The sequence below is a fragment of the Pteropus medius genome, unplaced genomic scaffold (assembly GCF_902729225.1).
Source record: "Pteropus medius unplaced genomic scaffold, Ma_sr-lr_union100, whole genome shotgun sequence".
Lineage (NCBI taxonomy): Eukaryota > Metazoa > Chordata > Mammalia > Chiroptera > Pteropodidae > Pteropus > Pteropus medius.
In genome coordinates this window covers 14225555-14250611 of record NW_024346667.1, presented here as the reverse complement: position 1 = coordinate 14250611, position 25057 = coordinate 14225555, and the positions used below count along the sequence as shown (strand labels likewise).

General features: G+C 38.7%; 2 protein-coding genes, 1 long non-coding RNA gene and 1 pseudogene across 13 annotated transcripts in view; 1 reads left to right on the top strand and 3 right to left on the bottom strand.

Moving 5' to 3' along the window:
* The window catches only part of SCRG1 (stimulator of chondrogenesis 1), a 108744-nt gene that overhangs the window by 36088 nt on the left and 47599 nt on the right, over positions 1–25057 (bottom strand). The gene's annotated exons all lie outside the window — the stretch shown is intronic.
* Positions 1–25057, top strand: part of SAP30 (Sin3A associated protein 30) — a 101548-nt gene that overhangs the window by 52018 nt on the left and 24473 nt on the right. Inside the window, exon 6 of one of the 8 annotated variants that reach the window (XM_039876102.1) lies at positions 23391–23436. The exons of 6 other annotated variants lie outside the window; for them this stretch is intronic. In XM_039876102.1, coding sequence (XP_039732036.1) covers positions 23391–23421 — 31 coding nt within the window. In that variant the 3' untranslated portion in view covers positions 23422–23436. Of the gene's footprint in view, positions 1–10464; positions 10523–23390; positions 23437–25057 lie in introns of those variants that run through there. One more of the 8 variants, XM_039876101.1, reaches the window with a different exon arrangement.
* Positions 4096–4214, bottom strand: LOC120613693 (uncharacterized; annotated as a pseudogene).
* On the bottom strand, positions 10444–18751 carry LOC120613371 (uncharacterized). The gene is made up of 2 exons (XR_005655685.1): positions 14499–18751; positions 10444–11465 (listed from the first exon to the last, which is right to left on the bottom strand). It is a non-coding gene; the product is annotated as an uncharacterized LOC120613371 (long non-coding RNA).

Genomic DNA, 25057 nt, shown 5'->3' with positions numbered 1-25057 from the left:
TGTTAAACTTGAGGCAATCTGGCAAAATTATTCTACATTTGAAATTTAGTTCAAATTATTAACAAGAAAACCTTATATTCATATTCTCCTTGAACGTGAATAAATATTTTCACATGGTGTATTTTTTTTTATTCCTCTTCTGGTAACATTTTCCTGATAGATTTTTGCTGTGAATATAATCCCTCTGATGAAAACTTCACTCACAATTAGTTCATATTGGGAGATGCTCTTAGAGAAGAACCTGAGGAGACCACAAAAACTTTAGATATCTGAGGATAGCATAAACTGCTTGTTTAGCTGTGCTTTAAGGTGTTTCATACCGTTAGCAGTTAGCCGTTTGGTTTTATGTTTTTTTTCTTAACAAAATAAAATAGTATCTTTTTCTCAAAAGGCTGAACAGTGATGCAAAGAGTTCACAGGGTAACTCTACTGTAAAGAGATATCTCCATTTTGTGTCAACATGTCACTGAAAATTTAAAAATATTAGTTGCTTCTTCCGCTAATTCACAATGGCCTCACTAAATAATACAAACTCTGGATGTGTCAGGTCAGAATGCATCTGACTGGCACAAAGGAGTAACCTTCTGGTCCATCAATATGCACGGCTGCTTTCTATATACACTGAGCCTGTGTGAAGCTCATCACATGAGTGATTTTACAAGCCAAATCAAGCAAGATGCTATGTAGAAATTGTCAGTCATCACCTATTTCTGCCTATTTTCCAAGTTCCCGTGCCAATCATCAGAAAGAAAATTACATATACACTTTACGACTTCTCAGCTGACAAGAATTTGCTGCTGTGGAAACACTTTCATGGTTCTGTAACATCGCTTGAAAATTTTAAGGCTGAATAAAACCAGAAGTAAAAGTATATTTTAAAGAAAAAAAAAAGCAAAATTATCAATAAGTTGCCAATTTCGTTACCTCCATTTTGACTTAATTTTTTTGGTCTTAAGACGTTCTTTTCATTTTCCAAAAGATTACTCATTACTAATTAGGAAGGTTTAGCCATAAATTCAGAAAGCAAAGCTGTTCAAAAAGATTGCTTTTCTTGAATTTCATTCAACAGCAAGGAATTTTCTGGTTGTTTTAATTGGTAGCTGGCTTTCCAGAAGTTTTCCAGTGCAGTTATTACTATTTCACTCCACTTAATTTAAAAGACATTTATTTCTGTGTCTCTCACACATCTACCGAATCTTTTCTTGTTTCCCCTACGGAGAAGTATGGTTGGCTACTGTATATCCCGGCCTATGGTTCTTTGTGCTGTTAGAACCCTGTATTCTTTTATTTCATTGGCTCAAGAATTGAGGCTCACAAGAGGGCCAGGTTGAGAACGTTCATTCCTTAAACCAGCGTGCTTTGCCAATCTTCTACCTTACATAAACCTCGCCAATGCCATTCTACCCCTGGAATAATGATATTAGCCCTATTTCTTCTCTTCATCCCTGCTGTATTCCTCAATCCCTATATCTTTTCCAGGGATCTAAGAGGGTGTTTCACAATTTCTATAATGATAATAATAGGTAATATTTGTAGACCAGACAATATCTAAGATAATGTTAAGAATTTTACAATCAAAGAGCAAGAGTGCTTCCTTAGGCCTAGCTATCAACACTCCTGCTGTCACTTCTATGCCATCATTCTCATGCTATTGGTGGCTGGGGACCCAAGTTAAAAGTCCCCCTAGGATAGGGTTGCCAGATTTAACAACAACAAAATATATAGACAGTTCCATTAATTAGGAATTACAGATAAACAGTAGGAAAAAATTAATGTAAGTATGTTAAAAATTATTCATTATCTGAAATTCAAACCTAGTTGGTCTTTCTGTAGCTTCTCTGGCAGCCCTATCTGGGAGCCTTCCTGTGCTGCACAAGGAAGTAATCCTTAACTGTGCTGTCCTCGGCCTTCTCCACATCCATCCAGATGTTTGAGGCTGGGCCCAAGGAAATGGGGCAGAGAACAAGGCACTGGTATCTAACTTCCTCTTTTCCCTTCCCCCACTTCTTGAATTTTACCTTCCTCTGTTTACCTCATATCCTCCTTCTCTCTGCTCCAGGAAAGCTTAAAACTCCGCGATCTAGCCAGGCCTTTACATAGGGTTTGCTCAAAAAACCTGGATTTCAAGGCTTGCTATCTTGATGTTGACTTGGAAATCTTATTTGGATGTCAGCAACTAAATATTAAATCTTTAAATCATTTTGCATTCCTACTGCATTACTGTATCCCCTTCCCCATTCCTTGGCAGATAAATGGCTCTGGCTAACAGGATACCAAGAAATGCAAAAGAGTAATGTCTATCGATGTACTTGTGGGGAGAGGGATTTCATCCACTGAATTATACATGTATGTTAGCGTATTGTCTCTCTTTTTCCTTTCCTCTTACCCCAATCTGCAAGAACATGGACTTGCCCTGGGAATACTGAAACAATACCAGGCACATAGTAGCTACCTAGTAAATATTTGTTGGATGAATGAACAAGCTCTCATTTTACAGTGAGAAGAATGAGACTTAGGAAGTTAATCGCCCAATTTACACAGCAGAGCTTTGCCACATTTGTAGATCTCACTAACTGGTGAGCCCCAGAACTTCATTACTGCTTACTTCTGCCTGTCTGCTGTCTAGCAAGCAGCTCGTACAGGGCTCCTAGTGTGTATCTTCTCTTGAAACTTTAGTTCCAACTGAATAAAGCAAAAAATATTACATTTCTTTACTTCATTAGTTCAACAAAAGAGACTCTCCAAGAATAGTAACAGAAAGTAAAAGGAAACAAGGAAAATCTCAAAAGCATAAAACAATCATGTTTATAAAGTACTACTTTCTGATCCTATAATAATCAACACGCTCTGTTCTATTCCACAGAACAGAGAAATGATCTAAAGGTCTGATACAAATGCCCCAATCTTGAGATAATTATTTCTTGGTCAGGACCACAGATACCTTTGTACGAATTAGAAAAAGAGGCACCTTTTGCTGACCAGGCATGGTGCAGCTTCATGGCACACAACTCGGTAGGGGGAATGCAGGCTGAACCTTAGCCCCATTTACCACCCTGGCCAGGCACCTTTGTGGAGTGAACAATCCACACCTTTGTAGGTGACAACTCCTTTCTTGGCATTGCTGGCCCTTGGGCTAGAAGTTTGTTAAAAGTTGGGAAATCTTCCTTTCCTCTTGGATCTTTGTTTTCATTACTCGCTCGTTTGTTTGTTTGTTTGTTTGTTTGTTTGTACCACCTGCTCGCTGGGTGTCTTATTGCCTCCTCCTCATCTTGAACTGGGATCCTCTCTCAGGAAAATGACTCAAAGATTTCCTTCCATTTCCCATCCAGTCTCAATCAGGTAGACAAGCACATAGTCTCCCAACTTCCTGAGCCCCTGCCATTCATGTCTGGTTTCACTTTTCCAATTCCCCTCTGATGTCTGGGGCAAGGTAACTGTTGCCCTCAGCACCAGTGAATAACATTGTCTTTCCCAGACCGGGTCAATGGCTCTACCTAACTCTTGAACTTTCTGTGATAACGCACTTTCAAAACACAGAGAAGTGATCTTCGAGATGAAAAAAATAACTAACAACTTAAGTTTGGAGGCAGCATGATACAGTGGAAAACACCTAGGCTTTAGAACTAAATCAGATCTGCATTAAATGACAGTCCTACCACCTACTACCAATATGATTCTGGGTAAGGTTTTTGATCTTTCAATGCCCCAGTTTCTTTGTTTATAAAAAGAGACTAAGACCTAAATTATAGAGTTATGCATTCGTTTTCTAGGGCTGCTGTAATAAAGTGCCACAAAATGAGAGGCTTAAACAACAAAAATTTATTGCCTCGCAGTTCTGGAGACTAGAAGTTTGAAATCAAGGTCTCAGCAGAGTTGGTTCCTTTTGAGGGCTATGAGGGAAGGATTTGTTGTAGGCCTCTCCTTGGATCATAGACAGCTGTCTTTATATTCACATGGTCTTCTCCTTGTATGTGTATGTGTATGTATATATATATATATATATATATATATATATATATATATATTTTTTTTTTTTTTTATCTCACAGATTGCAAGGACCTTGTCAGCTTACAACTCCGTACTTTTTATTTTTTATGCCTACAGCACCTGGTCTTCCTAGGTGGTCTCCCATCCAAGTACTAACCAGGCCCAACCCTGCTTAGCTTTCAAGATCAGACAAGATCAGGCTTGTTCAGGGTGGCATGGCCGTAGACATATATATGTCTTTATGCCCAAATTTCCCCTTTTTACAAGGACACCAGTCATGTTGGAATAGGGTATACCCTAATGACTTCACTTTAACCTAATTACCTCTGTAAAGTACCTCTTTTCCAATAAGATCACACTTTGAGATGCTGAGAGTTAGGACTCCAACATATCTTTTTTGGGGACACACAATTCAACTCATAACAGGTTGCTAAAAGGCACCTAACAGAAATCCTGGGTTATAAGAAGTGCTTAATAAATAGTAGCTGTTATTATTAATGATTTTCTCTTCTGTAATGATCTTATGAATACATGGTTACTCTCTGGAATTAATGGACATACATATATGTATAGAGAGAGGGTCTATGTGGGGAAAAATGTGTCAGACATAAGAATAAGTTATGGAGAATAAAAGATATTATGCTTATAGATGTTTTGGGGTAGAAAAGAAGGAAAGAGCAATGGCAAATAGAGGCTATAGAATTTAACTATACAGATTGACTGATTTTGAATTAATTAACACTCCATTTTACTTTGAAAACAGAGTCAAAGAGAGATAGAGAAGAATCAAAGTCTACCTTTGAACAACATAATTTGTGCCAGAAACAATCAGAATCATTGTGTTTTTAGAGCAAAAAGGGTCATTAGAAAATCAGCCACTTGATTCTGATGACAGAAAACCTCAAGCTATAATTATTGCACAAACACCATTATTCGGAAAATGTTTAATAGAGTAACATTTTCAAGGCTTTGTGGTATTTAAAAGTGATGCATTTTCTGTGGCACCTTTGCTTTCAGGGTGTTACTTGAAGAGAAATTCTCATTGTTAATAAAACTAGAAAGGAGGAAATTATATTTGTTAGTTCATGAAGAGAGACATCTCGTTTGATCTTGAACTTTTCCCTTCAGGATATCCTCCATGGTGGCTGGGTAACTAAGACAATGCAATGGAATGCATGGCTGAGTGGGTGGGTCTTCAGGAAGATCAAAGGTTATTATGTAAGAATCTGGTCTCCATTAGGACTACAACAAGAGGAAGTATGTTTGATTTGCAGAAGAATTTAGGCTAGATCCAAATTCTCTCTGTATTGGTAATTGGTAAAATAAAAGAGAGGCTAAGAAATACTGTTACTAAGAAGATATGTAAAATTATAATAGAAATTGCATTCTTAATAGTTTTCAAAACCATAAGACCTTATGAATATTCTATCTAGCCTATGAGATTTGCATTACCCTACATGATTTTCCAATATCACTCTCTTTTCTGAGTAATTCTTCTGATTATTATTACTTAATTAAATAATAATATATTTTTAAAAACTGGATGGCTGAGTTTGATGAAATTGATCTAACTGAAAATTAACATTAATGTTATAAAAGTGCGGCCTTATTTCCCCCTCAAAGATTTCTATTAAAGTCAAGCCAAAGAAAAACTGAAATTGGAGAGAGTTTTAAATATCACATTTAAAGCCTAAATCCTGATTTTCCCACAGAGACCTAGATTTCTTCAAGCATAGGGCCCTTCCTTCCTTCCTTCCTTCCTTCCTTCCTTCCTTCCTTCCTTCCTTCCTTCCTCTTCTTTCTCTTTTTTTCTTCCTCCTTCCTTTCCTCCTCCCTCTTTTTTTCCTCCTCCCTCCTTCTCTCCCTCCCTCCCTTCCTTCCTTCTTTCCTTCCTTCCTTCCTTCCTTCCTTCCTTTCCAAAGCTAATTCCAAAGACCCTTTCTCATAAGGAAGCATTCATAATCTCTTTTGTTTTGGAGAAAACCAGAAACTTTCGAACTGTGGTTGTGAGAGGCGAACAGAAAGGCAGTACTGCACTCTTCATGTCGATTGTTTCTGTTGAGTGAGGCTGACAATAATTGCACAGACCTTCTTTTCACTTTGCCTAAGAAGATATTTTCAGTGTAAGTCTATAAGGAATCAAAAGTCATTACCAAGTAAGTCCATTTTCAGAAGTGACTTCATAGACAAAGGAATTTTGACAGCAAGAACAGATATGCTAAGAATAGAAATACGTGAAAAATAACAACATAGGACTTTCATTTCCAGCAATATTGCTGACTAATCTGAGAACTCTCTTACTAAAAATTGCTTAGAAATACTGAATAAAAATATGACAAGTGTGCTTTTAAGTACTAATCAGAAAGTAAAGGAAATACCCCAGAAACTGATCTTTTGACTCTTCTGGATTTTTTTTTTCTGCCACTCTGATTACCAATGAGTTTGTGTTTTAATGGCTATGGAAGTAGACAAAATTAGGAGACAAAATTAGGGCCATGAAAGGCAGAAATTTTGATTTAAGACTCTCAAATAAGGAACCTTAAATACATCTGTGAAAGGGGAGAACCGAAAAATTTTAACCCCTTCTTCCAAAGGGACTTATAGACAACTCTTTTGGTTAGCCTGATCACTTGAGGAAGAGGGAAGGGAAGAAAAAGCCTGAGAATGTGAAAAAACCTAAGAACCTCAGGCTGTCCTCATTTAAGTTTAGGGTTTGAATTTACACTGTTTAGAGGGCCTAGATAGATTCTCCCACAAAAGAGCATGAAAAGGAGTCTCAGGCTGATAATAATACTGGTGCCCTCAATAAAAGTAATTAAAACCTTCTCTAGAAAGACATATTTTCAACCCTGCACAGTATTCTTATAGATAAAATCCCACCCCACATGAACTCACAATTCTAAATTACAAAATATATGAAGAAAAAAAAATCCAGAGTCATCAGCAAATACAATTGTCAAATGAGTATGTTTACAATTGTTAAAGAGAAAAAGCAAACACTGCTGAAATATTTATTAAGAATAATTTTTCAGGTCTATGAAAGGGTTAATTGGTATGCTCTCCCACAGGTACTTTTACTTATGAAATAACAGGTCAGAGTTCTGCTTATGGACAAAAGGACACTCCTTGCTATTTTCAGCCCACCCACTCTTGCATTACAAATAGATTCTGTGAGCAGAACTAAATATGGGAATGGGTACAGGTGCTGGCCTTCAATTGTAGGCCACTGAGCAAAGGGACTTTTGAATCTGTATTCCAGCCGAAGTCAAATTTGGAAAACAAACCGATTAATTCCAAAAGGGTAGAAAGATGAGAACCAAATGAAAGAGGAGCAAGACAAAGCCAGTGAATTTAGGTGGAGGATGTGATGTTACTTAAGGCAAAAGAACACCTATGGAAGCAACCACCGATAAGTCACCTTCAAAGGAGGTTGGGAGCCGGCTTGGGCAATATTCAGAAGTGTTTTGACTGTGAAGTGAAGCCAGATCCAATGAAAGAAATCTAATTTCAGAAAGAGACTGTATCTGCTAGGATGTTAATAGGAGATTTTAATCCCTGGAACTATACATATTTAACTGGACTTGGTTTCTCCTGTCTCTGCCCCAGGAACTTCTCTGTTTTGTGGGTATTGGAGACAAAACTACCAGTCTTCTGCCTTGGCTGATCAACTTCTCAATGAATGGAACAGAGAAATTTTTCAGAACTAGACTTGTCTTAATACTTTAGTATAAATTTAGTATCCTGTCAGGTCTGCTGGTAGCACATCATGGTGAAAGGAAGGATGCTGAAGTCATGTGATGGTTACTTTCATCTACATTCAATTGTTTGGAACTTTTTGGTACCTGTTTTTAGAATTAAAAATAGAATAGACAGATAAATTAAATCAATTCAAATGACTTTTGCTGAAGAAATTTCCAGATTTCCAAGTAGGAATCAGTTGTCTTTATGAACAAAATCCAGCTGAAAAGTAAAAGCCAGATTAGCATAACACGGTAGGAACAGTTATATTAGTGCGACATTGTGGTGTTATAAAATGAAACATTCTCGTTAAATAGGAATAATTTAGAGCCAGTCCCCAAGGGAGCTGGAAAATCTTCAGGCAGTTATCTTTTCTTTTTTCTTCCCTCCCTCCCTCCCTTCCTTCTCCTCCCCTTTCCGTCCTCCTCTTTCGTCTTCCTCTCCTCCTCTCTCTCTTCATCCTGGTTGTTCCTTTTTATCTCTGCATCTGCCTTTGCAGACAGCATTTTTTACCCACTCATCTGCAGCTGCCACATGGTGGCCTCAGCCCCGCTCCCCAGGTTTTACTGTGCTTCACTCTGTGTTTTAGTCTGTGTCAGGTGTTACAATCAGATGCTTCCTCCAGCCTGAGGCAGGCACGGGGGTGTAGAAATAATCGTAGTCCTAAAAGTTTTAGAAAGATAAAGAGTAGAGTTTCTTTTTATCTCCTTGCATAAAAATAGAGCCACTCTGCCCTGTGGGATAATTTTCAAGCTCCCGGTGTGTTCAAGGCAGCTTGGCATCCAGGGTGTGCAGGATGATTCACATAGTTTCGTGGACAGCTCTCCTGTTTCTCTCAGATTTGTTGAAGCTGGTCATCTTTGTGATAGGTCGTGGTTAGTGATTCTTCCGGGGGTTGAGTGAGGAATTCTTTTCCTAACTACGTGGTAAACGGCAGAAGAGAATGTCCCTTTAACAGATATCAACCTATTTCACTTGAATTTGTTCTTTTTTTTTTCCTGCTTTAGAAGCTAACAGGTTAAAAAAAAGCAGTTTCGACTTAAGTCATACCTTTATTTTAGAACAGCATTTACAACAGTTTGCATGTTCTGAGGAATACTATATCTGAAAAAAAAAATAAGGAATTCACACTAAACAATTTTTAGAAATAGTTAATTAGACAAAATAAGGCAGATTCCTTTACTGCATGACTTTTCAGATCCTTTACTATGCTAATGTAAAGGGCATTGTGACACTTCAAGAGTGGATTATAAATACAGTTTTCTGAAATTTATTTGACCATGAAAAAAGCGTAGTTGTGGACACAAAAGCTTTGAATTTTGTTCCTGCCAGTGCAAGTTTCACTGCTTTCTTGACCCAAAGGATAGTTTGATGCTGTGCTTAATTAACAGAATGTCACCCTGCTCCAAATGCTCCCTTCTGCGCTCTGCTTTGTGATGCAGGTGCTGAGACTCTAGAAACCACATTTTGCTTTGATCAGCTGGAATCCTGTTGGGGTACCCAGGAGGGGCCTGGCAGCAGGAAGAGGAATTTTCCGTCTTCCTCTTAGTTCACTGTTTCTAGGTCTCATCCTATCAATGGGCAGCAGTAGTCAGTTGCTGTCTCCGGCTTCTCCCCATGCTCCCAGAACCTCACTGCAATCTGTCTGAGATAGCAGTGGCTCCAGGGAGTGCCTGTCTCGTGGGTCAGAACTCTGGATCCAAGAGGCCTCTCCTCCAAATTCCTGAGGTACCAGCAGTGGCTTGGCACTGCCCCACCCTGAGACCTAGGTCCCAGCTCTGTGTGGCCCAAGCCCAACTTCCAATTCTGGTAACTCCAACCTCTTTCCTAAGAGTAGAAGTTGATTCCTGCCTATCTCTGTTATCTTAGTGTTCCTTTTTGCTTTTTTAGCCCTCCAATATCTGTAACAACTTTCCCACGTCAAGTTCCCTCTGTTAAAATACTCAGCGTGGTGTCTGTTTTCCTAAGTCAGCCTGGATGCAGAAAGACTGCCTATGAGAGTTTCTCTGCCTCAGACAGTGGAGGCAGGGTGGGAGAGCTGGCGGAGGAGGCAGGGGAGGAAAAGCTTTGAATTCTTTCTTTGAATCTAAAGCAGCGTTTTTCAAACTTTAGAAATTGAAGCAAACTCAAAGGAATTTCATTTTGAAAATTTTATAACCTCCCTCGAGGTAATAGGAGACATTGTGAGGTGTTATAAAAATAGAATTGTAAAATCTTTTCTCATCTATCGACTCACGTTACTCAGCAATTTTAGTAGAAATGGGAGGAAACGTATCCTTCTGCGGAACTATCTTTGCCACAACCATAAACAACGCAGTGGCCATTCGAAGACTGTGGAAGGAGACAGCATGACTTGGGAGAGTATTGGAATCAGGAGTAAAATGCAAACAATATGTTCCAAACGGAATCTCCAAAGATATCTTTTAAAATATTTGGTTTAAAAGAGTAACTAAATTAAATCTCTGATTCTCAAATACGACTGGTCATTAGAATCATCTGAGGAAGCATTAAAATGACGAACTGCTGAGTTTGACTCCAGGACCAGGGAGTCAGACTCTCCTGGGTTGGACCCCTAGAACTGGTATTCTTTAGAAAACCTCATGTGATCAAGGGATTCTGATGAATAACAGGTTTAGGATCCATTATTATATAGAATAAAATCTTTTTGATTTTTTTTTTTTTTTAGAACTTAGATTCAGAATTCAGTGTTTCATTTTTTTTTTTTTTTTATCGTGAAAGCTCTGAGCTGGGAACGCCGAGGTGTCGACAGTCTCTTCCCTGACAGGGGGCAGTGGGGAAACATTGGCCTGGAAGGCAGAAAAGACAGTGGAGCGTTCCTAGGACCCGGCGTCTGAAGGGCTTTCGACCCTCTCCGCCCAACGTCAAAGGCGAGTCTGGACAGGAGTGCGGCAGCTCTGGCAGGTTCTGATTCCACAAGGCGATACCACCTCTGTCCGTGCGCTGGGCCCCTGAGGGGCACCTGCTGTCGGGATGCTGGGATTTACGTCCTCAGTGGGCCTGTCGTGATCAGTGCAGAGCTTTTTCCAGGTTGCTTCCTTCATGGGAGGCTAAGGTAGTGACCAGGCATCTGACTTAGAGAGCCACATACATCCACAGGCATTGCCAGGAGCTTATCAAGAGAATGGAAACAAGATAAATGGAAGAACATAGCCTGGGTCAGCAGCAAGAAAGAGTCTCACTTAACTTTAGCCAGGGTCAGTTTTCTTGCTTTGTGCCTTTGCAACGGAAAACAGAGCAGAGCAGAGCCTCAGTATTGTTTCTAAAACTCTGGTGAAAAGGGCGAAAAGGGTGACTCTCAGCTGTAAACGTCCTTTCCCTGCGCGCCTCCTCGCGTCATGTCTGTGCAGCTGAGGAGATGGAGAACTTTCCGCTCAGAGTAGCGGGTAGAGGATGTTAGGTTCAAGAAAACTGAGGGTAACACGAAGTCGAAAGCTGAGTGCAGCAGACGCCTTCACCCCTGGCTGGTAGAGACACGAGGCCGTCTCTGCCCCTGGGAGCCCAAACGAACCAGACACACTGGTTTAACTGTATTAAAAATTAAAAAATTCGAACCAACAAACATATAAAGAAAAAAAATTTTTAAAGGGTGAAAAAGCTACTTGTGTTCTAGTTGCTGCAGTCGGCCGGTCGCCCTGTTTGGGCAGTGTCGCCGGGTTACTTGGTGTGGTCCTGGATTTGATCGGAAATTCACCAGGAGTGTCGCTTTTCAAAAGTGGAATCTGTTGACACAAAAAATCCTTAGCACACTGGGTGATTCAAATGCCCTTTCATAGTTCCCTCTCATTTTACTCCCTTTGTTATTTCCACATTCCATGAGAATCTCTCACCCCTCTGAATTATGTGCTGCTCAGGACCGATGCTCATACCACCCACTCAGGGAGGGCAACCTCAGCTTCTCGAAGTCACAGAACCTATTGTTCCGTCCCTTTCTTCCCCAGCGCTGTCACTGCAGCCCTATACTCCAGCTGGGAGGGCAGGGAAACGACTCCCCAGAGAGCCATTCATCATGGTAATAAATGCTCTGTGTTTTACTAAGTTCCATCAAAGTTCACCTCCACACCGAAGCAAAACAATCGTTCCCTATGCAATCTTTTTTTTTGTAACAACATATATTCTGCCCATAAAAGTGCATCAACTATTTGTGTATGTGTGACGGGTAAACTTGAAGCTATGCGCACATCTGTACACAAATTGCACGTGGGCATGTCTGTCTGTTTTTCTGTATATGTGAGCATCTGGCTGTTATGCTAGGGCTTAAAAGATTCCTTGATGCCTGTCTGAACCACCACCTTCACAGGCTTCATGTAAACACTGTGACTGCTTATATGCTTGGATTTTCATTAATTACTCTTCTCCACTTTTCTTCCCAGCCTCCCAGGCGTGTAGATTTTAATTGCTTCACTCATTTAAGCATCTCCAAAGACTGTAATAGATTAGTTAGCAGCCCAATCCTGCTGCTGGCTTTCCCCTCTCCCCCCTTTTTTACCCACACACCCATATTAACCGGAAACAGTCATTGCTCAGTAATGAGGTTGAGATTCCTCTCTGTGGAGTCCAGGAAGACATAAAAGGCAGGCCGTCTTTATGTTGCCATCAACTCCCTCTTTCATCGTCTTCTTTCTACTGTACGCTCTCTGCTGACTTACTTTAGAAAAGCAAACGTTACCCAAGCTTCGGAGAGCATGCAATCTTGTTGAGCAATCTTAGAACAATTTACTATGCAAGACATTCAGAACAAAACAACAACAACACACACACACACACACACACACACACACACACAGTATGTCAGAACAAAACAGTCTGGGCATCCTTTCCTTGTTTTTAAACCTCATTCACTCAATAATATACTTAATAAAACATACACCAACTTATTTTGTCTGGCGGTATTTAATGCAATAATTTAAACCCCCCAAAAGGCCTAAACATTTAGCCACAGATGTCATCAAATAAGGGAAGGTTTGTAATAATGGCCTATTATTTAACATTTAGATTTTTAAAAACCTCTTAAGAAAAACAAAAGGGCTTTATTAGTTCATTTGCCTTCCTTTTTAACTCTGTTTTTGAATTGACTGAATAATACCCAATTAGAGTGGTAATTTGTTGGGTCATACATTAGCTGAAAAAAAAAGAAAAGAAAAAAAAGGAAAGCTGTGGCAGAAGCTAGGAATTACCAAAGGCTTATCTTGTTTGAGTTAGGATCTGACATTTTTTAAGTAGACTGATAACAATCTGTCTTTTTACATACTAAAGATAAGTAACTTACACATAGCTCCTGCCTGGCTACCTTAATCTTAATCACAGGAAAAGACAATGTAAAACACAGACAATTAAGCAAACGAACAACAACAAAAAAAAACCAGGCTGTGCCAATGTACCTAAGGAAAGAACAGTTCTAAACATTGTGCTGAACTTAACTTTTCTTTGGTTCATCCATAAGGCCTGCCATGCCACGTCATTCTAAGAAACACCAAAACTTTGTGGGGTTACCTATCAGAAAGTTCAGTGGGTTGGGTCAAAATGGTAGTTGTGTAAACCTAGCTATTCTTGGAAAAAATAGGTAATCGCAGGTAGACAATTAAGATTTTTGTAAGGGAATCTGCAGTTTACAACTAAATCCCACATTAAAATAGCTGTCATGTGTTACATTATTTTAAATTTTAAACTTTAGAGATAGGGAAGTTTTTTTTTTCCTAAAATAATGGAATCTGAGTAATATATTGACTAATCAATGACTAACATTAATTTTAGCTTCTTATTAATAAAACATCCAAATGTTAGATAAACATCATCCAGATTTTTGGTTGACAGATTCTAAATATCTACAGACCCTGTTTATGTCACAGTTCACATTTTTCAACGAATCTTTTGTTTTTCATACAATTTTTTCTTTCAATTATCGCTTTTTGGACTTAATAGATTTATTTAACTTTCGTAAGACTTGATTATGATTCTTTGCTTCTTTTGATTTAAGACTTTAAAAATTTGTTGAGATGTGGCGGACAGTAATTATAGATAATAAGACAGAGATGGTTGGTTGTTAACAAAACCAGATTCTTCTTCCTGGGCACACACATGATTTCCAAGGCCCCATTGCAATTAGATGTGGCCATGAGACTGAGTCTTGAGCTGATGGGATGTGTGTAGAATGACATGGATGCTTCTGGGTCTGTCTCCCTAAGAGTCCCCCATGATTGCTTCTCTACGCTCTTCCTTTCCTCTTCTGCTACATTAGATGCAAGTAAGTGCAGGGCCCTTAGAAACCATATTCTAAAAATGGCAAAGTCACAAGAGAGAAGGAACCTGAGTCCCCAAAATTACTACTTGAAAGAACACTTCCCACTGGTCAGGAGTGCCCGTTTATGTGATCAAGGAATAAACTTTTTGTGTGTGCTAAAGATTTTTGGAGATATATATATATATATATATATATATATATATACACACATATATATATATATATATATATTTGTGTATGTGTGACATACATATACATATGCACTATACACACACACACACACACATACATACATATACATATCACTATAAAATTCAGGAAGTATTCCAGCATATAAAAGTTTTCTTATTTGTAGCAAATATGTGGAAACAGGTCTTCATCTCCTGCCACCATAGGTAAAGTTGGATAGATAATTTTTGTCCCTCCTCCCAGAAGAAAGAGCATAGGCATGTAGCTCTCCCCCAGCCAATCAGATACTCTTGCTTGGGCTTTTGACAGAAAGTAATACGCTTACTTATTCTTGTTTCTTTGTTTTGAATAAGAACATGTGAACTCATCTCCACAGAACTGATTTTCCTCTTAGGTTCTCATGTGGATGCTTATATGGCTCTGAATCCAACTAATCAACATGTGAACATCTCTAAGCGAAGTTTCAGAGATGTATTTCTGAGATGTTAGCAGCGATCCTGCAAAAATATTATAATATTTCTGTCAAAATTAGAAGGTTTAGGAATTAAGGAGAACCTAAGCAAATTTCATGTTTTATTCCTATTTTTGCTTCCTGGTTTCTACAGGTTTTGTGTTTGTTTGTTTGTTTGTTTACACTCTATTGCTTGGGTCAGTGGTTTTAACATGTTTACCATAGAAAATTCCTTTTTTAACTTTTGCCCTCTCCAGAATCTGTGTAGATTGGAAGATTTCAAATCCACTAAAGGCTTTTATTAAGTGGTAATAAATTTACTTTTCCATATTTTGTTTCTTCTCTTTTATTCCTCACCCTGGAAAAAGTGGCAGAGTTGGGTAGAACTATTGCTAGGGGAATGGGCGTGGATTTGACACAGGTTTTTGGGAGTTTGGGATCTTGGCAGGCATGGGAAATTTGGATTTGGGTTGGACATTTAGAATTGTTGGTCATGTTCACATCAGTTTCCTTTAATAACATCTATTTTGCCAGATATTGTGTGAGGTGCTAAGGACACAGAAATAAGTAAGATATGCTTTTGTCGCCAAGAAATCATGATCTAGAAGGGGAGACATACATGAAAGGACACATCCAAAATGGTGCGGCAGTGTGGTGTGTAAGTAGATTTAAAAGGAAAAGGGTTCTTCGTTAATTTCCTAGGGCAGTTGGAACAAATTACCATAAGCTGTGTGCCTTAAAACAACAGAAGTGTATTCCCTCACAGTTCTAGGGACTGGAACTCCAAAATCAAGGTGTCGGCAAGGTCATATTCCCTCAGAAGGCTCTCAGGTGGAATCCTTCGTTGCTTCTTCTAGCTTCTGGTGATTGCTGATAATACATGGCATCCTTCGGCTTGTAGATGCATCACCCTAATCTCTGCCTCCATCTTTTTATGGTCTGTTGGATCTGAGTCCAAACTTTTTTTCTCCTTATAAGGACACCAGTCATATTAGATTGAAGGCCTATCCACATGTTGTGCGACCTCATCTTAACTTGATTGTGTCTGAAAGAACTTATTTCCAAATAAGGTCACTTTTTCAGGTTCCAGGTGGACAGGACTTTTGAGGGGACACTGTTCAAACCAGTATAGGTTTCTAACCCAGATGAGAGCAAGTCAGAAAGATGATCAAAGGATGTTTCCAAGAGGAGATGATAACTGAGCTGCATCTTGGCGGGTGAATGAAAGTTAAAATAGAAATAAGATGGCTTGTCACCTAAACATGTATGATACTATATAAAGCAAATTTAAAAAATGCCTTTCTACACAGAAAATTTTATTGTGTTACTATTTTAATGAAGATGAGGTTCAATCTCAAACATTTACTTGATCTCTCCCCACAGCAATGCCTCCTTCACTGCTCTAGTCCAAGCAATACTACTTTATTCTGAGCTGTGAAATGTTTAGAGGCTATGTGCTAAATATTTATCACATTCACACTTCCTGGTGCAAGAATCTCTCTTTAATCCCAGTCCCTTTGGCCTTATTCCAACTGTGAACATGGAACACTTGTAGACCTCTCATTTTCTTCTGATTTTGGATCTAGGACTATCCTCATTCATAAGGAAGCATAAAATAACAACTATTAGAAACAGAACTAACTTCATTCATTTATTCACAAATTCACTCATTCATTATGCAGACTTTTTTTTGTGTATTAACTGTGTGCAAACCACTGTGCTAAGTATGGAGAAGATTAAAAAGATAAATACAATATATGTCCTGTCTTCAAAAAGTCAACCATCTAATCTAGTAGGACAAAGGAAACATAAGTAATATATACAATCTCTGGCACACAATAATTACTCAGGAAATACTTACTGGATTGAATAAGAGGGCTTAAATAATATAGGACAGAAGGAATTATTTCTAATCTTAAACTTCCTTAGACCTGGACTCTGGGCCCTTGCCTGCCCGGATCTTTAAAATGTACTTAATTCCTTAAGCCTTTGAGTCATTGTCAGCTTTGAAATGCAGTCCTTAACCTTGCTGGGATCCCTGCCACCTTGTCTCATTTTCGTTGTGAATCTCACAAGTTTTATGCTACTTCCTATGAGCAACCATTGCTCAGATGTGTCTCTCAGAGCTTCCTGCTAATGGTTGAAAGTCACTGCTGGGGCAAATACATCTGTGACTGCTCTTTTCTTCAAATTGTTATGACTGCTTCCCATCTAGTTTTCACCTCATGAAACTCATGACAAATTGGAAGTCATCACCTAAACTTCAAATTTAGTGTTCTGAGGAATCCTGTAAGACAGATGGGATAAGAATTTGAAGGATGTATCTCCACATTCTTATATCCTTTTAATATTTGTCTTTTAGCACAATGCTTGGCACATAATAATGCACATTTGAAGTATCAGTTTAGGAAAGTACCTAAAAGTGGTAGTATTGAAGATAATGAGAAGTGTCAGATTTCTTTCTAGTTTAGTTCAAGGATTTTCTAATCTCTTTCAATGTAAATCTTCTTGACTGGACTGAGGCTTCTAGTTTTATTCCTTACCATGCGTGCTTTCAGACCCCTTGTAATACATTCTCATAGGCGAGAACAAGAGAAAAGCACCACAGAGTAGGAAGGAAAAGATATGGGGCTTGTAGCAACAAAGTTGGACAACCTTTTTATTTAGAATCAACTCTGGAATTATGTAATAATTAAGGCTAATGACATAAGGAAGCCTAGAGGGATTCCTTTACAGGCCTGTAGTACTAGTGTCCATGAGTGGGAAATGCTAGAGCAGACCTTCGCATGCTGCTCACCTGTCTTCCCAGAGTGAATGCCAAAACACGAGGAAGCTGAGAAAAACAGTGGTCTGCTCAGCCCACCCAGAATTCTGTCTAGGTATTTAAGGGGGGAATTCATATACTTTAAAAGTATATATTATATGAAGTTCTTATCTTACATCTCCATAATTCCTACACTGTGTTTACTGAAGACAGTATAGAAAACACTCATGCAAGTCACAGAATCCAGTAAGATTTTTAGGAAACATTTCACAAGACTTTGAAGAAACTTTAAGGAGATTTAGGCCCATGTGATAAATTCCTGAGACATTCTTAAAGCTCATTCCTCTTTTTAAATGGGGATATTTCTATGCCTGTTTATTTATTTTTCATTTTATTAACTCCAAAAGTCTTGGAGGATCATTTTTTAAAATTCAGATAATACAGAAGTAAAACTAATAATTCCCCCTGAATACCCCTGAGGATGCTAGTATTTATTTTCTTGTTTATGATTACCTATAGCAAATATAAGCATTATTTTCATGTGGTCTAGGAGGTCAAAACAATTTTTATAACAATAACAAGACATTATTTGCCTTTTTCACTGCATTGATGTTTGCAAAACAAATGGTGAATAAAACTGCTGGTATCTTAGCCTGAAACAGGGTTGTGGCACTAAATATATTAGAAGTCATTGTATTCTTCAGTGCTTCACTCACAGGAACAAAAAATAGCAGGTTTCAACTAGTAATGTTCTTGAAGAATCATTAAAAATGGGTACGTTGATCAAATCTCAGCCCTGAGTATTCATTCATGTTTTAGTAGCCTGTAAAACAAAAAGGAATGCTCACATAAAGCACTTTTGCTCTATACCGAAGTCCAGCAGTTGTCTGGGAGCACTCGTGTCATTATTTTTACCATAGTGGATTGATTATAAGAGAAGATAGGAGAATTCAACTGTCTCCTGTTAAATCAGACAGTAGAGAAATTTGCAAAAGTGTTAAAACAATGCTACTGTTCTCCTTGATTTCTTTAAAAGCATAGTTATTTTTCATTATTGTTAACATAATATGAACAGTAAATATGTATTTCAAATTTTTTCATTTTAATTTCTAATATGGTTAAGATCAATAAATATTACTAACATAAACAAAACTTTGGTGTACCCAGTAATCTTTAAGACTGTAAAGGAGTCCAGAACCAAACACTGATTTAGAACAATACTTAATGACACATGAAGATATTGGAAATACAATGTCAGGGGGTAAAAAGCAGAATATTAAAATGGATATACAGTGATTTCAACTATGTAAACAATATATGTACACACAAAAGGAATATTATGAAATACTACAAAGTAATAATAATTTAAATAATTCAAGTTTTATTTAATTTTCATTGATTTTCCAAGTTTGCTACAATAAAACATTTTTAATTAAAAAATAAAAATATTTAAGTTTATAAAAAGCTTTGCTTTTTAATCAAGAAGAATAAAATTTCAATTCCAACCACGAATCATACATTTGCCTTATAAATAGTCTAGTCATCAAAAGAACATTATGTTTTCCTTTCATTAGTCATGTATGAGAATATATCTGACTATAAGACAATAAGATTTTTAAATAAAAAGCTTCCCAAAATCAAACGAGTTTATTCCTAGAAGTTCCTTTGAATATGCTTATTCAAATATTTCTTAGAATCCTTATTGAAGAATTCTCTGCAGAGAGATTATATAAAGATATAATCTTATATTTTTATAAAGATACAGCATTATCTCTCCCTCCATTCTCTGCCACCTTAAGCAGGCAGTCTGTGTGGTTGTTGATACTGACCTTGAGAGTTGTTAGGGAGGGCCATGGGGCCACTTGCAGGGGAGGAGCCTCTCAGACTCCAAATAAAAGCACTTCTATTTGTGGATTGTAAGCCTCTAGTAGCTAGCAGAGGTTTACTTGGCTGTTCTCTATAAAGGTGAATTACAAGAAAGGAATTCATTGCATTTCACTTTTTATTCCTACTCCATACATAGCACAATGCTGAACACAAAGCAAAGGCTCAATTAATAGATATCAATAGGGCATCTACGATACTGTACATACAGTGTTGTTGGGGCCTAGATTGTTAATATTGACTGATTCAGCTAAAGAGAAGCTTAGAGTTAACAGCTTCTGTAGACCAATGGATAGACTAAAACTTTGTTTTCTACTAAGGTGACCAATTTGTCCCAATTTGTCCAGGATTTTTCTGGGTTTAGCACTAAAATTCATGCATCTCAGGAACCCTCTCAGACTCAGACAAATTGGATGGTTGGTCTCTCTCTCCTGCAGTGACCTAACTTTATAATAATGCAACTTTTCTTTGTTTTAGTTTGGCCTGGCTTCTTGAGCCAAGCGTATAAGCCCAAGACCAGCCTAGGCTGGATGGAAGCATCTGTTGGCCTGTCCATCAGACCTGCTGCTGGCATGTCTTTGTCCTGCGGAGCCAGGACCCCAAACTTATAACATAGTTGTAATTTCCCCAGGAAAGGCTTGGGATCCTGGCTTCCCCATCCACTCCCTTTAAAGAATGACTGCGTTTCAGGTCGAGTCATCTCTTCTATTTTGCCCTGCTATTTATAGAAAGACAAACCCAAGAGCCTAAAATGACCCTCCTAAGAAGAAAGTTTTATGCCAGGATTTGACCTACTGGGACACTTGTGTCCCTAGGAAAGAACCTCAACCTTAACATCAGCAAAATGAAGAGTTATTTTTATTTTTATTTATTTTTGCATTCAGAGAGGAATGATGATGTCATCCATGTCCTGGACACATCTTAATTTGTGGATTTTTTTCTTATTTAACTCTCTTAATTGGACGAAAGCATGCTGCTGCTGATTTATGGATCCTCAGTTCTGCCAGGCATCATTTTAAATGTGCACAGCTGTTCCACAGTAGTTTAACTTGGCAGATAGTATTAAACCATTGAATTGTGTCATTTATTTGTATATACATACAATAGCTTCCTTGTGCAGGTTCTTCAAAAATCCTTGCAGGCATGATTTGGACTGAGCATTTAAGGAGTCTCATAGAGTGATTTATTCTTTTGGAAGCTTTTCAAACTTTCCAGAATGAAGAATGAGATATCATTTTGTGCCATTGATAAGTTCCCGGGGGAATCAGAGAGACAGGCTAAAGTGGAGTGGTTAACAGAGTGAGAGGTCTTGAGCTTATGTTTGGGAACTCCAGTTTCACTGGTTGTTCAGGCAATGTAGGACATGTTACTGCTGACAACAGTCTCACTTTCATTGTGACATGTCACAGGGAAGCAGCTAAAAGAGGGGGGTGATCTAATACAAGTCGTTGCAACATAAATAACTTGAGAAGCTCTGTTGACAATAGAAAATCTGGCATTCACAGTCATTAACAATGCTATCTCCAAATTCAAAGGGCCCTGAGATTTGTCACTGTTGTCCTTTGTAGTCAGGGATGATACTGTTGACACCTTGGTTATCCCTGTATGCAAGTGTGGCTGAAAATACCCAAGTGTGACAGATGATAAGGCCTTTCTGCAGAGTGTGCATGGAGAACCTTTTTTTGGTTTGTGTCTGTTGGCTTCCCAGCACAAAGCTTGCCTTGTCACAAAGTCATCTTTGTGTCTCTGCCCGCAGCAGACCCAGCTGCTCTGGTCAATGCCTCTTGGCTCCAGCATTCCACAAATGTCTCCATTGCTTGAACATCTTTCCTCTGGGGTCATGTGACAATCATACCTCCTACTTTGTCTGCTTACTATCTTCCATGCCAAAGCTAGCCAGGCAGACTAGTGCCAGCCCTCTTTTCTGTACTGTGGCTTGTGAGCAGATCACTTTGAGGTGGGCTGGGTTCCTCAATAACTTTGTTTTTTGGTGATTTTATTTTGCCACCTGAAAATTGACTGTTTTCAACTATAAAGATCTTAGGGAAATTTGGAGAGTTTGCCACCTCCACCTCCACCCCTTTGTCAGTGTTGCCTGTCTTAGAACAAGAAGAAGCAGAGGAAATGCTTTTGGCAAAGGTATGCCTTTCCTCCAGGTGGACTAGGTAGACGCTTAAACAGTTTGTTGCCTTAAAGAAATGTTTCCACATCAGCCTATACTCAAAAAAAAAAATTCTTAAGCTAGAAATTTCCCAAGCGTCATCTCTGATGCCTCATAATGGATGCATTCACAACCCATTGTAAATATCTCAGAAAGCTTTCCTATGCTGGCTGCTCAGGCGACTTGCTTTGGGCAGGTCAGAGACAACACTGGCTATCTCTTGCTTTTAGCAAGCACTGTTTGGCTGCTCATTACTTTGCCTCTTGGCAAATAAAAATCTTTTTACACATGGTTTCAGGATGGGGCTTAAGAAGGAAAGTAAAAGTGCTTCTTCATGGTGCCTTAGTCTTAAAATTTTCTGTAAAAGCTGCAAATTGTCTTGGATAGTAAAACACAAAAAATCTTACTGGCTGTTTAACCCCTGAGTGAATCACCTTATCAGATCTTCCAGAAGAGTCTGAACTGAGGATAGCTTCATGCAAAAGAAGGTTTCGATGAGGCTAGTAGAGCAATTAGAGGGATGAGCTCAGATTCAACCTGGGTCCTTGGGCTGTCCCAGAGGGGAAAGACTTCACCCAAAGCATCTATGGCCAGCATAGGGTGTCCAAAAAAGAGCATCTTATCAGGAGAGAGAAGGGGCCTGAAATTAGGAGGGGGAAGGAACTGAAAACATACTTTGCCTACTTCACAATTTTGCCTCTCTTTGATGTGAGATCAGCTAACAGTATAGTCCCATCTGACACAATTTTTGAAGTTGCTTCTCCAAGAAATGTCTCTGAATTAGCTTTAAGCTATTCTTGATCTTCCAAGGAGGCTAGAAGTGGGGCACAGATTCCCCAAGACTTCAATTATTGGAGGAATAGTCTTTGATCTTCTAGTTACCCTAGGTTTTTTTTTTTTAAAGGAACTAAGAGGAATGGAACTGAGAGTAAGTAGGCCTCTAGTATGACAGCTGTTTTGTTATTCCCATTTAATAGATGAGAAAACTAAAGTTCAGTTATTGCACCAGGATCATGTAAGTGCTAAGTCACAAAGATAGGATCTAAACTGATACTCATCTACCAGAGGTGAGCAGGTCCACAAGTTAGCTTAATTCAGAGAGCTCTCTGAGTTTACTTCTAATTCTGTCTCAGAACAGTTGATCCTTGAACAACAGGGGTTTAAACTGCACGGGTCCACTTATGTGTAGATTTTTTTCAATTAATATATTGGAAAATTTTTTGGAGCTTTTCTTACTACTGTGAAGTAATTGTATTGATTACACTATGCTACCATACAGCAATCATATTACTGCTTCTTCGTTATCAATACATGAATTGTTATACCTATAAATAAATATGAATTTATTTTTCATGTTATCTTTTTATTTTTGATGCCTAGTGTTAGTGATACTTATAACATCTACAGTGTTTTGTACCATGTAAGGTAATACTGATGTAGGTACTGACCAACAATTGATCTTATAAACAGATGATACAAACTCATAGTATTGGTAAATACAGTACAGTACTATAAATATGTTTTCTCTTTTTCATGATTTTTTTCATAACATTTTTTCTCTAGCTTACTTTATTATAAGAATACAGTACAGTATATAATACAAATAACATACAAAATATGTGTTAATTGACTTTACACTATCGGTAAGGTTTCCAGTCAACAGTAGGCTATTACTGCTTACGTTTTGAGGGAGTCAAAGTTGTGGATTTTTGACTGTGTGGGGGACAGCACCCCTAACACCCACGTTGTTCATGGGTCAATTGTATTTCAAGGCTATTCACTATAGAAACATCCTTATAAAGATAGCCCAGAATAAAGGTAGTCAGTGTCTCTGCTTGCAAGATGTGCAGGAACATGAGAGACCCATGGAAAATTGTCTCCCAATAGATACAAGGCAGTGCATGCCAAGCACTGCACAAGTACCAGGAACACTAAATATTACAGCCATTCCCCTTAGGAATGAGAAGCAAGCACTGGAGGCCGAGTAGTCTGAGAAAGCAGCTGGACTTCAAAGAGAAGAGAGACCAAGAAAGAGGAGAGACCTTCTACTTATGCAGACTGGTATGGAGACAGGAATGTGATGACGCATTTGTAAATCCACAACAGACAAGTTTGGTTGAAGGGAAAGTGTATTTAGGAAAGCTGTAGAAGAGTTGGGACTGATCTCTGGAGGGCCTGGAATGCCTAAGAAACTTCCCTACATTAATGAGGAAGGACAGGGACAATGCTAACTGGCAACACAGCATAGGACGGGCCAGAATGGAGGCGAAGAGAGGCAAGGCAAAGAGAATACTAGAAGGTTATTGCAATGATCTGGGAATAAAGTATTGAATACTTGAATTTTTTTTACATGACAGGAAAACACCTGTATTTTTTCAATTTAGTTTTCTTTATAGTAGAGTACCAAAGGCAAACATTCTAGGTAATTTTGTATGTGTAAGGATTGATTTGTAGCATCCTTAATAAATTTATTACCTTAAGTGCCACTTTCATAGACTTTGTCATTCAAGAGGGTGTCATCCAGGTGTGTTTAGTGCTGACTTCTCTCGTGCATTTCGGGATCAGGCCATTCTCTGAAGGTATCAGGAGTCAGGCCTAAAGGACCTCAGGGGATTATTCCTGGCCAGGATAAGGGAGAGCTTTGGGGAAGGGGAACAGATTGTCAGAAGTGACACCTGTTGTCACATGGACAACTAGTTACAATTTCAGCTCTCAAAGTGAGAAAACTAGTGCAAAGGACATATCCCCGCCCAAACCCAGGGTACTAACAAACAAATGGCTTGGAATAGAGGGAGCCCCTTGACAAAGTAAGTGCTAAACGTTGTGTCTTTAACCCTAACATTGGAGATTGAAACGTCCTGTTATGGTTTCTTATTATTCTTACGTAATAGCCTTGGCTCTATGACCTTGTTGTAAGAAACGTGAGCAAGTCTCACACCTGCCTCTCCACAAATGAATGAAGTGCAACCTTACATGTTCCTGGGCTCCCATCATGCTCCAGGGGACTCCCACAATCCTGGGTCCTCAGTAGTTCCGTAGATCATCATCTAAGGCTTTGGCAGACCACCGTGCAAGCCAACTCCTAAATATTTTTAATAGAGCCCATGGCTGACAGGAGTCAAACTTTATATATTAAGGGAGTATTAAAAACACAGCTATTTCCAATAATTTATTATGTACATGCTTATAAACACATTACACTTGTCATGGAACATAAACCTACAGTAGGCCTTCCAGAAGGGAATAAATAACACTTACCTAATGAGAAGGCTGATTTTGTTTTGCAGATGTCAAGTGCACTAAGTTTCTAGCATTGACGCAGAGTCACGGTTGGCAATCTTTTAATGGGAAGTCCCCTGATCATTATTGGCCACCTGTGGTGTATAAAGCCACCGGTTGGGAACCCCTGTGCTTAGCAAAGGAACACTACCCCTAGGTCCTTACTTAGACCCATTATTAAACTGTTCCCTGAAAGTAAGCCTGAAAGTTTTCATAGCCAGTGACCAGTGTAAACCTTCAAGGAGAAATGGAGTGAATGGTGAGGGCTCATGTTGAGAAAAGCAATCTGTCATAAGCGAAGAAAGCCATCCAAGTGCCAAATTATTGATGGGAAAGTACCACAGT